This window comes from Esox lucius, chromosome 20, assembly GCF_011004845.1.
Source record: "Esox lucius isolate fEsoLuc1 chromosome 20, fEsoLuc1.pri, whole genome shotgun sequence".
Taxonomy (NCBI): domain Eukaryota; kingdom Metazoa; phylum Chordata; class Actinopteri; order Esociformes; family Esocidae; genus Esox; species Esox lucius.
In genome coordinates this window covers 42,723,898-42,740,990 of record NC_047588.1, presented here as the reverse complement: position 1 = coordinate 42,740,990, position 17,093 = coordinate 42,723,898, and the positions used below count along the sequence as shown (strand labels likewise).

At 42.2% G+C, this 17,093-nt stretch overlaps 1 protein-coding gene across 3 annotated transcripts; it reads left to right on the top strand.

The window, feature by feature from the left end:
• Positions 1–2,561: 2,561 nt before the first annotated feature.
• Positions 2,562–16,356, top strand: prkag3b (protein kinase, AMP-activated, gamma 3b non-catalytic subunit). Of its 3 annotated transcripts, none has more exons than XM_010900373.3 (13): positions 2,562–2,745; positions 4,293–4,329; positions 5,330–5,430; positions 5,534–5,615; positions 10,808–10,866; positions 11,291–11,336; positions 11,540–11,594; positions 12,634–12,760; positions 12,976–13,141; positions 13,236–13,273; positions 13,416–13,562; positions 15,415–15,508; positions 16,192–16,356. In XM_010900373.3, exons 1-13 carry the CDS (start codon positions 2,728–2,730, stop codon positions 16,239–16,241), a joined length of 1,020 nt encoding a protein of 339 aa, XP_010898675.1. In that variant the 5' UTR covers positions 2,562–2,727; the 3' UTR covers positions 16,242–16,356. The 3 variants fall into 3 exon arrangements, 2 of the variants coding, with proteins under 2 accessions (XP_010898675.1, XP_010898676.1); XM_010900374.3 differs by having other exon boundaries at positions 5,302–5,430; XR_003777558.2 differs by having other exon boundaries at positions 2,563–2,745; positions 15,415–15,599.
• Positions 16,357–17,093: the final 737 nt, after the last annotated feature.

Genomic DNA, 17,093 nt, shown 5'->3' with positions numbered 1-17,093 from the left:
ACACACCCCCACCCAAACACACGGCCAACGTATACACACCCACACACACACACCATCACCCAACCACACACACACATCCACACCCACACACACACACCCACCCACCACACACAGGGCCAACGTATACACACCCACACACACACAGGGCCAACGTATACACACCCACCCACACACAGGTCCAACGTATACACACTATGTCACATAGTTCTGTTGTCTTAACTGGGGGGAGAACAATAATGCCTGCATCTGAGGTGACAACAAGTGTAGCATGAGTTACTGGCCAAACTGATGACTGTTTTGATCACTGAGTTTTTCCTGATGGCTTTTCCATTTTGTGGAGTGTTATGGGCCAGATGGGAGGGTCATCTCTCCTGACCGGGTGGACAGACAGCTGCCGTCGCCAATCAGTCGAGTGGATAGTGAAAGGTTGCTCCCGCCCACTGTGTATTAGCAGGATCCAATAGGATTCCACCCCTAGGTGTGTTTACGGATTAGCCTCGCTGCTGACTGGGGGGTGATTGGATAGTTTTCATCCATTTGGTGGGTCAATTTAGATATGCTTTATATTAATACTGTATGTGTGACCTTTTAAACATACTTGTAATAATAATTGTAATAAATAAAGAAGTATTTCTATCAATTATATTAACAATTGTACTATGAGTCCTAGACTATAGGAAATAACTGCTCAGGTTCTAGTTTTTACATTAAAACTGATATTTGAAGAATACTCACTCATTTCTGTCTTCCTTTCAAAAACATGCATCATCCAACCTGATATATTGCAGGTTTTGAAATGTCCGACATATCTACACACATGAAAAAGTACCTGCATGGATAAAAAAAACATTAGGAAATGAATATGTAATCTTCACTTCAGCACTATTGACAGATGAAGGTAACCTACATTAACAAATTACAGTAAAATATTATACTTTGCAATCATTTAATCATAAAAAATCAATAGAAATGCTATTTCACAGTGCTGATGAAGTCTGACTCCCCTAGCTTCAATAGCTGGTGTTGCCCCCTATTGCTAAAATAACTTCAGATCTGGGCTTTGATCAGGTGATTCCATAACACCGAATTTTCATTTTGAGCGATTCTTTTGTAGCTTTGCCTGTGTGTTTTTAATCATTGTCTTGTTGCAAGGTCCATATTTGGTATTTGGACCATATTTTTGACAGGTGGCCTCAAATTCTCGTCCAGAATTCTCTGGACAATATTGAATTCATGGTTGACCTAATGAATGGCAGGTTGGCCAGTTTCTGAGGTAGCAAAGCAGCCCCAAACCATAATGCCGTCGCCTGCATGCTTTACGGTTGGTATGAGGTTTTTCTCAGAGGCAGTGTTTGGTTTCACTGAAAATGGGATCTGGTAATCCTGTAAAACAACTCCGTTGACTGATCTGTCCGGAGGTAATTGTTCTAGACATTCTGGTCTTTACCCAGTTGTTTGGTTAACATTTGTTGTGCTTTGATGTTATTTGAAAGAGTAGGTGCAACTTTCATTGAACTGATAACGCTTACCAGCAGCAACAGTGTACGAGATGTTATTTCCACATCTGAGCAATTAGTGTCAAGAAGTATGGTTCTATATTTTAATATTAAATATCCCTCCATGGCCAGCGGGGTTCCAGCGGGGTTCCAGCGGGGTTCCAGCGGTCTGAGTATTCAGGACATACAAAATTGCAACATTCCAGCCTAATGCAAGTCATTAAAATTCTCACTTATGTCAATAAAGCATATAGAGAAATGTAATGTTTAAAATATTTTTTCCGTTTTCAAATAATATTAGAAAAGTGTTTTTATCTTCTGCCTTTTTCAGTGCTGCATACTGCGCTGCAAACGTGCCAGGTTACGTTACTGGTGCCCTGTCTACTGATACTGATATTACAGCAAAGTCCGTCCCAAAAAACACTCTATTCCTAATTAAGTGCCATAATTTCCTACAAGCTTTGGTCCAAAGCAGGGGGAATAGTATTCCATTTTAGGACTTGGCCCATAAGGATACATAACCATCAGGTCGCGGATGTATAAATAGCCTCATCTGTAATGGCAGAGCTGTGACATTTTAACACCCGGACTGGCTGGCAGAGAATAAGACATCTTAAAGAGCACGCAGGCAGTTGTTGCTCTGACATCCTCCTTTCGCTAGTCAACTTCCAGTTTCATTTGCGAATTTCAGAACCGTTATAGTGTATTGTACGCGCACACATGCTTTGTCATAAAAGTATTATACCAGCATTAAATATTACCAAACAGCCCTGACAAAACGATCTGAAGGCTGGAGGACAGTACAACAAGGTTAATAAGTTATTAAGGACACTTCTAAGAATGCCAAGGTAACAGCAATACCTTCAGGGTCCTTATGGAGACGTGTTTAGAGAGTGAGGTAACACAGGTCTCCCTGTCCTGCTACACTGAACTGAAGCAAAGTCACTTCTGCTCCTCCCTGCTCGCTTGAGGACTGTAGTCCTCCCCACAGCTCCGGTCCACAGACTTGTTGGGACACACACACACACACACCTCCCCTCTGACTGGCATCTGCCCCCCCTCCCCCTTCTCCCCCGTTTCCCTGCATGCCACGGCCCGCTCCCTTGCTCCCGATTTAGACCCTGCAGCTCCCGGGGACGCTAGCACAGATCAGGAGGGGACAGAGCAGCCCCAGTGAAAGCCTCCTCTCAGCCGGATCTCCCATCACCTCCCCTCTCCCCGAGCCCCGGCCATGGAGCCACTCTCAGAGGTAAGTGGACGTTTTGACCTGCGTCTGGGACTCCAGTTTCTATGTAGGTGTGAATGGTTAGTAACTGATGTTGTTAAGAGCTGAAGAAGACTGCTTCACCATCTCAGTTTTACCAACACTGCAGACTGTTGTAAAAATGCAAAAAAGACAAACGTGTAATCCTGATTGTTGACTTACCATTTTGCGGCATGTCACCCAGTTTGAAACTATAGTCTAGGTCTGGTAACCTCAGCATGAGTAGTGTCAAGAGCCACCATCCCTGACTCAAATAGTTAAGCACTTTCTTGGCTTGTGACATAGACGCCAAGGACAGTAAACAATGTAAAACGATCTACATTCCAAGAAGTTTAAACAAGAACAACATGAACTTCGTAGTTCAGAAGAACAGGATATCTGAAGACTGAATGGAAACAACAGTAGCTGTAGCTACGCACATAGCTGCACCAAGACATTCCTTTTGTTTGTAGCATCGGCAGTCCCTGTTCCTGCTTTGGAACGTCTCTACATTCTGTTGACGCGTTGACAAGCCCTTGTTTTGGATTTAGCTTCCTGGCCCCTTTTCTCAGGGTGGACAGCCTGTGTACCAATCTTATACATCTGACTCCTTCAAACTAAAAACAATGTCTCCTGTTACAACACACCAGAGGAGTTGACACACCGAATCAGTGTCTGCCGTTACCACAGACCAGAGGAGGTGACACAGCAAATCAGTGTCTGCCGTTACCACACACCAGAGGAGGTGACACAGTGAATCAGTGTCTGCCATTACCACACACCAGAGGAGGTGATACAGCAAATCAGTGTCTGCCGTTACCACACACCAGAGGAGGTGACACAGCGAATCAGTGTCTGCCATTACCACACACCAGAGGAGGTGACACAGCGAATCAGTGTCTGCCGTTACCACACACCAGAGGAGGTGACACAGCGAATCAGTGTCTGCCGTTACCACACACCAGAGGAGGTGACACAGCGAATCAGTGTCTGCCGTTACCACACACCAGAGGAGGTGACACAGCGAATCAGTGTCTGCCGTTACCACACACCAGAGGAGGTGACACAGCGAATCAGTGTCTGCCGTTACCACACACCAGAGGAGGTGACACAGTGAATCAGTGTCTGCCATTACCACACACCAGAGGAGGTGACACAGCGAATCAGTGTCTGCCGTTACCACACACCAGAGGAGGTGACACAGTGAATCAGTGTCTGTCATTACCACACACCAGAGGAGGTGACACAGTGAATCAGTTTCTGCCGATTCCATCTAAAGTATTGTCAGTGGTGTGTATGTTGCCTGAGTAATGAGTGATAAATGGGTAGGTTACAATGTAGGTAATGTGTGACAGATGCAGGGTAGGTAATGATGTAGGTGATGTGACAAATGAACGGTAAGTAATTTGACAGATGAAAGGTAGGTGATAATCAGACAGATGAAGGACAGGTAATGATGTAGGTAGCTAATAATGGCAGATGAAAGGTAGCTAATAATGTAGGTATTGTAGTAGATGGTGGTTAATGATGTAGAATGGTGTGCCTTTCTGCAGGTCCCCTTCATGGATGGGCTCATAATGAAGGAGACAGGTAACTTGTGTGTTTTTTAAATTTTAATATGCTGTATTATTAAATCAATGAGTCGAACCCTGAATTGTCTAAGAGCCTGAAATATTTATCTGTATTGTCCTAGTAACGTTGGTAACCAGTTTATCACAGCAATAAGGCACCTTAAGGCTTTGGAGTGTACTGGGCCATATATCATTCCCTTAGTTTCCTATTGGCACTGGAACAGGAAACTATATGTACATGTTTATGGTTATGAGCAGAGCTTTATGGTTATTAGCAGAGCTTTATGGTTATGAGCAGAGATTTATGGTTATGTGGAGAGGTTTTTAAGATTGTGAGGAGACATTTAAGGTTTTGAGATGTTTTTTGGTTTTAATGAGAGGTTTAAGGTCTTGAGGATAGGTTTAACGTTTAGTGAGAGGTTTAAGGTTTTAAGAGTTTTTAGGATAGGTTTGAGGTTTTGAGGACAATTTTAAGGACAGGTTAGAGGTTTTGAGGATAATTTTGAGGACAGGTTAGAGGTTTTGAGGAGAAGTTTGAAGAGAGGTTTGAGGTTTTGAGAAGAATTTTGAGGAGAGGTTTGAGGTTTTGAGAAGTGTTTTGAGTAGAGTTTTGAGGACAGGTCAGAGGTTTTGGGGAGAGATTTGAGGTTTTGGGGAGAGATTTGAGGTTTTGAGGACAGGTTGGAGGTTTTGAGGACAGGTTGGAGGTTTTGAGGACAGGTTGGAGGTTTTGAGGACAGGTTGGAGGTTTTGAGGACAGGTTGGAGGTTTTGAGGACAGGTTAGAGGTTTTGAGGAGAGGTTTGAGGACAGGTTAGAGGTTTTGAGGAGAATTCTGAGAACAGGTTAGAGGTTTTGAGGAGAGGTTTGAGAAGTGGTTTGAGGGTTTGAGGAGAGGTTTGAGGAGAGTTTTGAGGACAGGTTAGAGGTTTTGAGCACAGGTTAGAGGAGCCCTGTGTGAGTGCACTGACAGACTGATGGACTTGTACCAGGGTGCTCTGCACATGTCCCTCCTTTCAGACCCAGACGCCAGTGTTTACACGAAGTTCATGATGAACCACTGTTGCTATGATGCCATTCCAACCAGCTCCAAGCTGGTCATCTTTGACACAACGCTGCAGGTAAACCTGTCAAAACCATCAACACTGCAGTGTTTATCGAAATGATTTATTCAGAGATGCACACTTCTAAAGTTTTAAATATTTTTGTTGTTCCACTGTGCAGGTGAAAAAGGCCTTTTTTGCTTTGGTGGCAAATGGTGTGAGAGCAGCCCCACTCTGGGATAACAAGCTGCAGTGCTTTGTGGGTAAGGTATAACAGTTATGAAGACTAATGTATAACATTGATGAAGACATTACTATATAACACTGATGAAGGCTATAGGATATAACACTGATGAAGGCTATAGGATATAACACTGATGAAGGCAATGGGATATAACACTGAGGAAGGCTATAGGATATAACACTGATGAAGTCTATAGGATATAACACTGATGAAGTCTATAGGATATAACACTGATGAAGGCTATAGGATATAACACTGATAAAGGCTATAGGATATAACACTGATGAAGGCTATAGGATATAACACTGATGAAGGCTATAGGATATAACACTGATGAAGGCTATAGGATATAACACTGATGAAGGCTATAGGATATAACACTGATGAAGGCTATAGGATATAACACTGATGAAGGCTATAGGATATAACACTGATGAAGGCTATAGGATATAACACTGATGAAGGCTATAGGATATAACACTGATGAAGGCTATAGGATATAACACTGATGAAGGCTATAGGATATAACACTGATGAAGGCTATAGGATATAACACTGATGAAGGCTATAGGATATAACACTGATGAAGGCTATAGGATATAACACTGATGAAGGCTATAGGATATAACACTGATGAAGGCTATAGGATATAACACTGATGAAGGCTATAGGATATAACACTGATGAAGGCTATAGGATATAACACTGATGAAGGCTATAGGATATAACACTGATGAAGGCTATAGGATATAACACTGATGAAGGCTATAGGATATAACACTGATGAAGGCTATAGGATATAACACTGATGAAGGCTATAGGATATAACACTGATGAAGACTATGGGATATAACACTGATGAAGTCTATGGGATATAACACTGATGAAGGCTATAGGATATAACACTGATGAAGGCTATAGGATATAACACTGATGAAGGCTATAGGATATAACACTGATGAAGGCTATAGGATATAACACCGATGAAGGCTATAGGATATAACACCGATGAAGGCTATAGGATATAACACTGATGAAGGCTATAGGATATAACACTGATGAAGGCTATAGGATATAACACTGATGAAGGCTATAGGATATAACACTGATGAAGGCTATAGGAAATAACACCGATGAAGGCTATAGGATATAACACTAATGAAGGCTATAGGATATAACACTGATGAAGGCTATAGGATATAACACCGATGAAGGCTATAGAATATAACACCGATTAAGGCTATAGAATATAACGCTGATGAAGGCTATAGGATATAACGCTGATGAAGGCTGTAGGATATAATGCTGATGAAGGCTATAGGATATAATGCTGATGATGCTCCAAAAGTTGCTGAATCTCTTTACACCTGCTCCTCAACTCCTGCCCCTTGCTTGGAAAGTGTTCCTTTGTAGGTAAGGGGACCTGAGCGTTACCCAATCCAGCCTCTAACCTTTACAGTTCATTGGGTTGGGTCAGCCATGAGCCAGAATCAGATTTCAGACAGAGATCCAATCATATCTACCCAGCATTCCCCTCAAACCCAACAACCTAACTCTGCCTGAGTTCATAAAGTTTAGGGGACGGCCTGGATTCAGGGGTGGGATCCCTGAAATTAGGTCACTGATTGCAGATTGGGTTACTGTGAGGTTCTCTGTATTACTGTGAGGTTCTGGTTGTTACAGGTGAGTTACTGTGATGTTGTGTGTGTCATTGCATAGTTATATTGGTTACTGTGAGGTTCTGTGGGTTAGTGTGTGTTACTGTGAGGTTATATTGGTTACTGTGAGGTTCTGTGGGTTAGTGTGTGTTACTGTGAGGTTCTATTGGTTACTGTGAGGTTCTGTGGTTTAATGGGTCGTACTGTGAGGTTCTATTGGTTTTGTGAGGTTCTATTGATTACTATGAGGTTCTGTTGGTTAGTGTGTGTTACTGTGAGGTTCTATTGGTTACTGTGAGGATCTGTGGGTTAGTGTGTGTTACTGTGAGGTTCTATTGATTACTGTGAGGTTCTGTTGGTTAGTGTGTGTTACTGTGAGGTTCTATTGGTTACTGTGAGGTTCTGTGGGTTAGTGTGTGTTACTGTGAGGTTCTATTGGTTACTGTGAGGTTCTGTTGGTTAGTGTGTGTTACTGTGAGGTTCTATTGGTTACTGTGAGGTTCTGTGGGTTAGTGTGTGTTACTGTGAGGTTCTATTGGTTACTGTGAGGTTCTGTGGGTTAGTGTGTGTTACTGTGAGGTTCTATTGGTTACTGTGAGGTTCTGTGGGTTAGTGTGTGTTACTGTGAGGTTCTATTGGTTACTGTGAGGTTCTGTGAGTCAGTATCTGTGTTACTGTGAGGTTCTATTGGTTACTGTGAGGTTCTATTGGTTACTGTGTGTTACTGTGAGGTTATGTTGGTTACTGTGAGGTTCTATTGGTTACTGTGTGTTACTGTGAGGTTCTATTGGTTACTGTGTGTTACTGTGAGGTTCTATTGGTTACTGTGTGTTACTGTGAGGTTATGTTGGTTACTGTGAGGTTCTATTGGTTACTGTGTGTTACTGTGAGGTTCTATTGGTTACTGTGAGGTTCTATTGATTACTGTGTGTTACTGTGAGGTTATGTTGGTTACTGTGAGGTTCTGTCCTATGCATACATATGTTCTGTATTCACGTCATTTTGTGTCTAAGTATCTTTGTTAACCTCCCGTGAGGGCTAGGATATATGTCCTGTCCTTTCTGTCTCACTGAATGTTATAACAGGTAGTGTTCATATAACAATCCCTGAAGGGTTATGAAAGGGAGTGTTGATATGACCATCCCTGAGGGGTTATGAGAGTGTTAATATAACCATCCCTGAGGGGTTATAACAGGGTCTGTCGATATGACCATCCCTGAGGGGTTATAACAGGGAGTGTTGATATGACCAAGCCTGAGGGGTTATAAGAGGAGGTGTTGATAGGACCATGCACATCCCCAATTAACCATGCTGGCTTCCTTCCCAGGCGGCCAAGAAACACTTGTAAGGCCAGTGGGCCTGGTTAGTGTGTTAGGATACATCCCAAATGGCACCTTATTGTCTACATACAATAGTCCACTACTTTTGGCCCAGTTCCCTAGGGAATAGGGTGTCATTCAGGAGTCAAGCCGTGACAACTGTCCTGGCAATTCCCAGTAGACACTGAAGCCCAGGTGCCGGACTGAAGTTAGAACCTGTAACTTGGCAAAGGTTCTGCAGAGGGGATGGATCTCTAATCTGACTCAGGCCTGGCTAGCATCCCACAGGGTTCCCTATTCCCTATATAGTGGCCCAGCTGACAAATATTGCACCATGTAGGGAGCAGGGTCACATTTTAGGCCTAGCCCAATAATCCCTGGTTCCCTCTCTCTTGATATGAATATGTCCTTCTCCATTGGCCCTGTGTTCAACATTGCTGAGGATCTGTCTATCTGAATATCTCTGTCTGTCTTTATGAATATCTCTGTCTGTCTGTCTGAATATCTCTGTCTGTCTTTATGAATATCTCTCTGTATGTCTTTCTCTCTGTCTTGTCATTAGTTTTTGTGTAAAATAAACAAATAAAACCCTTATCTAAACCCCAATTCATAATATATATATATATATATATATATATATATATATATATATATATATTATGTTGTGTGCATCATAACTGCTTAAATGCAGCCTTTCCATGTTTAGTTTGGACTCTGGGCTCTACTAGCTGGCTTGAGTTCATGGATCTAATATTCCTGCTTGGTTTATAATCTTCAAATGTATCAGAAATGTATTCAGGGCCTAAACTCTTCTGTGATTTATAGACCAATAGCACCACTTTAAAATCTATTCTGTAACTGACTGGAAGCCAGTGCAAAGATTTATAGCCAATAATTTGTCTCAGAAATATTTCTTTAGTTATTTTTCCCCACCTCTTAGAACTCCACCAGAGTGAGGTTTGAGGGGTGTTGGGCATGTCCTGCCTGCTTCAGGTCCCGCCATAGCGTCTGGATCGGACTGAAACTCAGGACTTTGACTTGGCCAATCTAAAACAAATATATTTTCACTCCTGAGTAATTTTTTGGTAGATTTGCTAAAATGTTTTGGGTCTTGGTTTTGTTGGAAGGATGATTTTCTGCCTACCATTAGCAGCTTGACAGGTATTCCTCTGAATTCATGGTATCCTTGATGATGTGAAGTTGACCAGGTCCAGAGGAGGAAAAGCAGCCCCAGACCTTGACACTCCCTCCACCATGCTTACATTTTAGGATACGGTTATTTTGATGGTAAGCGGTGTTTGGTTTTTGACAAACATAGCGGTTTGGATTGTGACCAAAAAGGTATATTGTGCCCTCATCTGTCCAGAGAATGGACTTTCAGAAACTTTCAGTTTTATCCACACTGTCTGACAATTAAGAAAGGCAGTTTGGTTCTTTTTTGACTGCAGAGGCTTCTTCCTAGCAATCCTCCCCTGAATGCCATTGCGATTCAATGTTGTAGCACAGTAACCTGAGATGCAGCCAGGGAGGTCTGCAAATCTCCAGATGTTAAGTTTGGTTTGGAATTTACTTGATTTATTATTATTCTTGTAACACTTTGGGATATTATGGAGGGGCTTCCACTAACAGACAGAGTTGTTGTCATGTTTTATGCTTTCTGTTTGTAAATTATTTAACTAAGAGTGGACTGATGGAGCTCAGATCTTTTGAGATGGTTAGTTAGCCTTCCCCAGACTGATGTGCTCTCACTGAGATCTCCTTTCCTTTCGGCATTGTGTGTTTTGCATTCACCTGTATGGGTAACACCAAAGTGCCTAGGTTCCTTGTCTCTTTTCATCAGAGTCCGGCCCAAACATTTCCCTGAAGATCCCTACTTTAAATGTTTCATTTGGTACCCAGTTTATTAACCCAACTGATTCTACTTACTTGCTCGATTCAACCAATGCACCTTGGCTTTCACTTATTTTTGCACCTGCACTTATTCCTTTTCAATTTAGTTTTTCTGCTACACTATTAATTTCCTCTAAACCAACATATGGAATTGGTAACAATAAACCTATGTCATGTCAGATAATAAAGGCTGGTTGTTAAATATAGATTTAATGCTGAACACTAAGAAAACACCCATGTACTGCGCATGGGGTTCATATACTTTCAAGCAGCGTGTCATGTGTGTCCGTATGTGCGTGCAACAATGTGTCATATTGCTTCTTTCTACGTTGTCTTCCCTGTAGGTATGCTGACCATCACAGACTTTATCAACATACTGCATCGCTACTGGCAGTCTCCTCTGGTGAGTGACCTGTGGTCCGACAAGCCTCTAATGCCCTGTACAGTACAGCACAAAGCATGGCGCTCCGGATAATGCCTTTTACTAGCTCGTGGTAATGTTAAGGGTAATGCTTTTTACTAGCTCGTGGTAATGTTAAGGGTAATGCCTTTTACTAGCTCATGGTAATGTTAAGGATAATGCCTTTTACTAGTTGATGTTATGTTAAGGAATAATGTTTTTACAAGATGTTAAGGGAAATTGCTTTTTACCAGCTGATGGTAATGCTCAGCATAATGTTTTTCTAGCTGATAGTAATGTTTAGGATAATGCTTTGTACCAGCTGATGGTAATGAGTGGTAAGAGAACCACATCATACAGTCTTTATAAGCACTTTTGTGTTGCGTGATAAGTGTCTCTGTGTTGTACATCCATCTGTGTCTTACAGATTGAGATCTATGAACTGGAGAGGCATAAGATCGAGGAATGTAGAGGTAATAGAAGCCTTGTTGTATCTGCTTACAAATGCATCATGTTATACTTTATCTGCCCCTTTCTTCTTGTTCTTTGGGTTTTTAAAATGTTTTTTTTTAAATGTTTGTTTTACATCCACATCAGTGGATGTAAAACAAGGACTTGATCAAATAAATGCAACTGATTTCTTTATTGGTCTCTCTTCCGTTCTGTGTGATTCCAGAGGAGTTACTGAAGTATTCCAACCAGGGTTTAATCAGTATAACGCCTGACTCTAGGTAGGTAGCAGCACCTCTGCAGGCATTCATCATCTAGCCTGGTTCCAGATCTGTTTGTGCTGTTTTACTGCAAGTGCACAATGCGTACCAGAAATGTAAAGTAGTGACAGACTGGGCTATGCATTGTAGTACGTACACGGGTTAAACTAACTGAGACGAGGAAGACCCCCTAACAGGCACACTGGATGTTAAACCTTTCAGAGTTACAGATAAGGATGATTTCTTGGACTGCCAATAATCTTGACAGGTCTTGGGGGAATTATATATAGATTTATATTTTGTTTTAACTATAGTTCAAGGTGAGATTTCTCTTGTATTTTGGGTATGAGACAAGGCTGCTCTTCTATACCAAGTGGTCCAATACTTTTGGATGGCACAGTATAGTGACATCACAAACAGGTGTGGAACTTGGGCTACATACCCTCCCAATGAAACAAGAAGGACTTGACCCCACGTTTTCCACAGGAAACCCCCATTTCTGACCAATACATCAAAATACACTTATCTGGACACTAGAGATTACTTTTGATTTTAAAGTTGTAAGCCGAGATACATAACACATATACATTAGAAATCATTACCCCTTCCTGTCTGCCTTTGTCCTGAGTGAATTGACAAACAGCACTGTTCAGTGGTCTGCCTTGTTGCTGAGTGAATGGATGACAGCACTGTTCAGTGGTCTGCCTTGTTGCTGAGTGAATGGATGACAGCACTGTTCAGTGGTCTGCCTTGTTGCTGGGTGAATGGAGGACAGCACTGTTCAGTAGTCTGCCTTGTTGCTGGGTGAATGGAGGATAGCACTGTTCAGTAGTCTGCCTTGTTGCTGGGTGAATGGATGATGGTACTGTTCTTCTGTCAGCCTCTCCCTGAGTGAATGGAAGAATACACTCTTCTACTGTCTGCCTTTTGGCTGAGTGAGTGGATGATAGCATGGATCTCCTGTCTGACTTGATACTGAGTAAATGGATGATAGTGCTGTTCAGTGGACTGCCTTTTGGTTGAGTGAATGGATGATGGTATTGTTCTTCTTTCCTCACAGCCTCTTTGATGCTATCTATTCTCTATTGAAGTATAAGATTCACCGACTGCCCGTCATCGACCCAGAGTCTGGCAATGTTCTGCACATCCTCACACACAAACGCATCCTCAAGTTCCTCCACATCTTTGTAAGAACCGCTTTCGTAACACCAGTCTGGTGTAATACGTTTGCATGCTCACTGCTCATTCTCCTACAGATCTGAAACTGAACCCTGTATGAACTCGCCTGTCTCTGTTGTTTCAAAATGTTTTACAATCCAGGATGTCTCAGTCTGTGAGAAAACAATTTGACCAAAATACCCACATCCTGTTTCTCTGGTTCACCCTGTGTTCCTTATCTCAGGGTACCATGATCCCGAAGCCCCGGTACCTCCAGAAGAGGATAGAGGAGGTGGACATCGGCACATTTAAAAGAATAGCCACTGTGCAGGAGACGGCCACTGTGTATGATGCTCTGGCCATCTTCGTAGAACGGCGAGTCTCCGCCTTACCTGTGGTCAATGAGGAGGGTGTGTCTGGTTTTACCTTGGTGCTTTGGCTTTTCACCGTTTATCCGCCATGTCTTAATGCCTGTATTTCTTCTTTTGTTAAATAATATTCCAGGAAAAGTGAAGGCCCTGTACTCCAGGTTTGATGTGATCGTAAGTAGGATCCTGGGAGAATGTCGGGGCATCTGGTCACTGCAGTATTCAAAAGTCCCACTCAGGAAATATAATCATCCTGTGACTTTTCCTGACCTCTGTAATGTGGTGAGGATTTTGTTGTTCTTCTGCTGTGTTTTAGAATCTGGCAGCTCAGAAGAACTACAACAATCTGAACATGACCATGGTGGAGGCCATCAGCTCCAGGGCCTGCTGTATCGAAGGAGTGCTGAAATGTTACCCCCATGAAACTCTGGAGACTGTCATTGATCGTATTGCCAAAGCAGAGGTAAGACATTTTGATGGTTAAACAATACTTATTCCTTGATAGCCTTGATACAAGGCTATTAGACTGTAATGCTGCATTAAAGGTGAATTTCACTATTTTATAACTTCAGATTAGATTGTATATCACCCTGAAAATCAACTAAAGTCAACTGACTGAAATATCATGAATCCACCAACTTCAAATGAATATAAACTAGTTTTAGCTGCAGTTTCTAATGGATTTTCAAATCACCAACCTTTAAACCACTTTAAATCTCCTAGCTTGTGGATGGTTTGTAGTGGTTCTGACCAACAATTCTGTGTATTGTGTGCCCCTGGACCAGCATTGTCTATGGGGTCAATCATTGTCTGTGAAAAGTGCTATCATTTGGGTAGGGAGGGCCAACTGACATTTCTTGGCCTTGCCTGCGAAGAATAATTGAGCTCTGGCTCAGAGCCGTGCCTTTCGTGGAATACAGCAAATGGCGTACAAGAGTTTACCACATGCAACCATGGTGGTGGCCTCTCACATTGATTTGTCTGCGGGGATTTAAGAATAAAAATAATTTCGTAGAATGGAAGCAAGCCCACATTTTCTGTGTCAGAGAGAAGCAATCACTTCTGTTGTATCTTGAAGGGACACTTGAGTTAAATAGTGTCTATTGTGGCCTGAGGGGGCAGATCTGATTCCTTAGTTTTTGTGGAATATGAATACTATGTATACATTTCATACTTACAAAATATTTGTACCATACTGGAGCTTGGTCCTCAAAAATGAGAATATCTCAGCAGTTAATAATGTGTAGACATTTCTATCAGGAATGTGTTTACGACACTGAACTAGAGCAATGCAGTATTGGCAGACATTGTCTACGGCGTTGAGGGTGCATGGAACCATGACATATTCAAGTTATAAACATTCAAATTCTCCTTTTATATGAAATGCTGTATAGTAGTCAACACCCAGGCTTTAGATTGATGAATTAAACTCAATATGTTAAACTCTGTATTATCTACGTCTCAGAGCCATGTGCTAAACTCTGTATTATCTACGTCTCAGAGCCATGTGCTAAACTCTGTATTATCTACGTCTCAGAGCCATGCGTTAAACTCTGTATTATCTATGTCTCAGAGCCATGTGTTAAACTCTGTATTATCTACGTCTCAGAACAATATGTTAAACTCTGTATTATCTATGTCTCAGAGCCATGTGCTAAACTCTGTATTATCTACGTCTCAGAGCCATGTGCTAAACTCTGTATTATCTACGTCTCAGAGCCATGCGTTAAACTCTGTATTATCTACGTCTCAGAGCCATGTGTTAAACTCTGTATTATCTACGTCTCAGAACAATATGTTAAACTCTGTATTATCTACGTCTCAGAACGATATGTTAAACTCTGTATTATCTACGTCTCAGAGCCATGTGCTAAACTCTGTATTATCTACGTCTCAGAACAATATGTTAAACTCTGTATTATCTACGTCTCAGAGCCATGTGTTAAACTCTGTATTATCTACGTCTCAGAGCCATGTGCTAAACTCTGTATTATCTACGTCTCAGAACAATATGTTAAACTCTGTATTATCTACGTCTCAGAGCCATGTGTTAAACTCTGTATTATCTACGTCTCAGAGCCATGTGTTAAACTCTGTATTATCTACGTCTCAGAGCCATGTGTTAAACTCTATATTATCTACGTCTCAGAGCCATGTGTTAAACTCTGTATTATCTACATCTAAGAGCCATGCATTAAACTCTGTCTATGGCTGAGAGGCAGAGCTTCTTTTCTCCAGTCTTTCGCTGCCTGTGTGTGTGCCACATGACACCCTGTTCCATTCAACCTCGATGCTCTGGTACCTCCTCCTCCCAGGTTCACCGCCTGGTGCTGGTGGATGAAGAGGACGTCGTGAGGGGGATCGTCTCTCTCTCTGACCTCCTCCAGGCCTTGGTCTTGACGCCGGCAGGTATTGACGCCCTTTTCTCTTAGTGACTGACAGGTGGCGGTGAGAGTCCATCCACCACCATGTACCGCCTCCCAGCCCTCCCCAGCCAGAGGTAGGCCCCGCACCTCAGCCTTCTAGGCCCCGCACCTCAGCCTTCTAGGCCCCGCGCCTCGGCCTTCTAGGCCCGTATGGTTGCTCCAGTCTGCTGCCTGATGGAGGTGCTGCCGTCGCTCCCTGTAGCCGCTGCTTCTCCTTCGCTCCCTGTAGCCGCTGCTTCTCCTTCGCTCCCTGTAGCCGCTGCTTCTCCTTCGCTCCCTGTAGCCGCTGCTTCTCCTTCGCTCCCTGTAGCCGCTGCTTCTCCTTCGCTCCCTGTAGCCGCTGCTTCTCCTTCGCTCCCTGTAGCCGCTGCTTCTCCTTCGCTCCCTGTAGCCGCTGCTTCTCCTTCGCTCCCTGTAGCCGCTGCTTCTCCTTCGCTCCCTGTAGCCGCTGCTTCTCCTTCGCTCCCTGTAGCTGATTTGGGCCAGTTCTCTTGCATGGCGTGCTCATTCCCTTGGGGTAGATTCAGAACAACCAAATCCAAACCGGTTCACATAAAAATGTACGTTTTAATGCTAAACCTTCCAGTTTGAGTGAAAACAGACATTCTTGTTTTTGTTATATTCTGTTAAAAAAATTATGATTGATGATTTGCTTTTATTTTCCAGAGATTTCACGAAGACCAGTGATCACTGAGGAAACAGCGATAGACTCATAATGGTGCAAGAAATTATGTAAATATTCGGGATTTTGTTTGGCATTCATCATCAAAAATGCCTTGTAAAATGGCATCTATGTATCTGGGGGATAAAACCAATAGTTTCATATTTTTATATTAATTGTTTTGTCCTAAAGTATTTGTTTATTGAAATTTTTTGATAATGTGCATTTTCTAATTGTCATATTTAGATTAGATTTAGATTAGATTCAACTTTGTCATTGAACAGTACAGCACAACAAAATGCAGTAAGCATCTAACCAGAAGTGCAAATAGAGGAGGGCAGAAAATGTACAAGTATTTACAAGTATTAAGTAAATGTATATTACCAGTGGAATGTAAAGATGTGCAGTTAAGGCAAATAGAAGAGGGCAGAAGGTTTACAAGTATTAAGTATAGTGTTTGTTACAAGTGGGATAATAGTTGTTCAGGTACAAATGGGAAAATCTAGATATGTCATCCAGGCAAAAGGAGTAAGGTAGCATGTGCTATTGAGGTGCAGAGATGGCAGAAATGAGGTCCTCGAGGTAGACGTTTGTATTTAACTGTAAAAATGCAAGTACGATTGCAATTCTAAATGTGCAGTGTTGCAAATTGAAGGTGCAAGGTGCAACTGAAATGAAACGATCGCAGCAATGAGGTCCCCGAGGTAGACATGTACCTGTAACAACTGAAACCTTCCATTATCAGACTTTGCAAGGCAGTGTCAGAGTAGTACAAAGGGAGTAGTACAACAAGGCCGTAAGCAAGCAAGTTTATTTATATAGCACAATTCATACATAGAAGCAATTCAAAGTGCTTAACAGTGAAAATAAAAATACAAAATGCAATGGAATTAAAACATTCAGATTG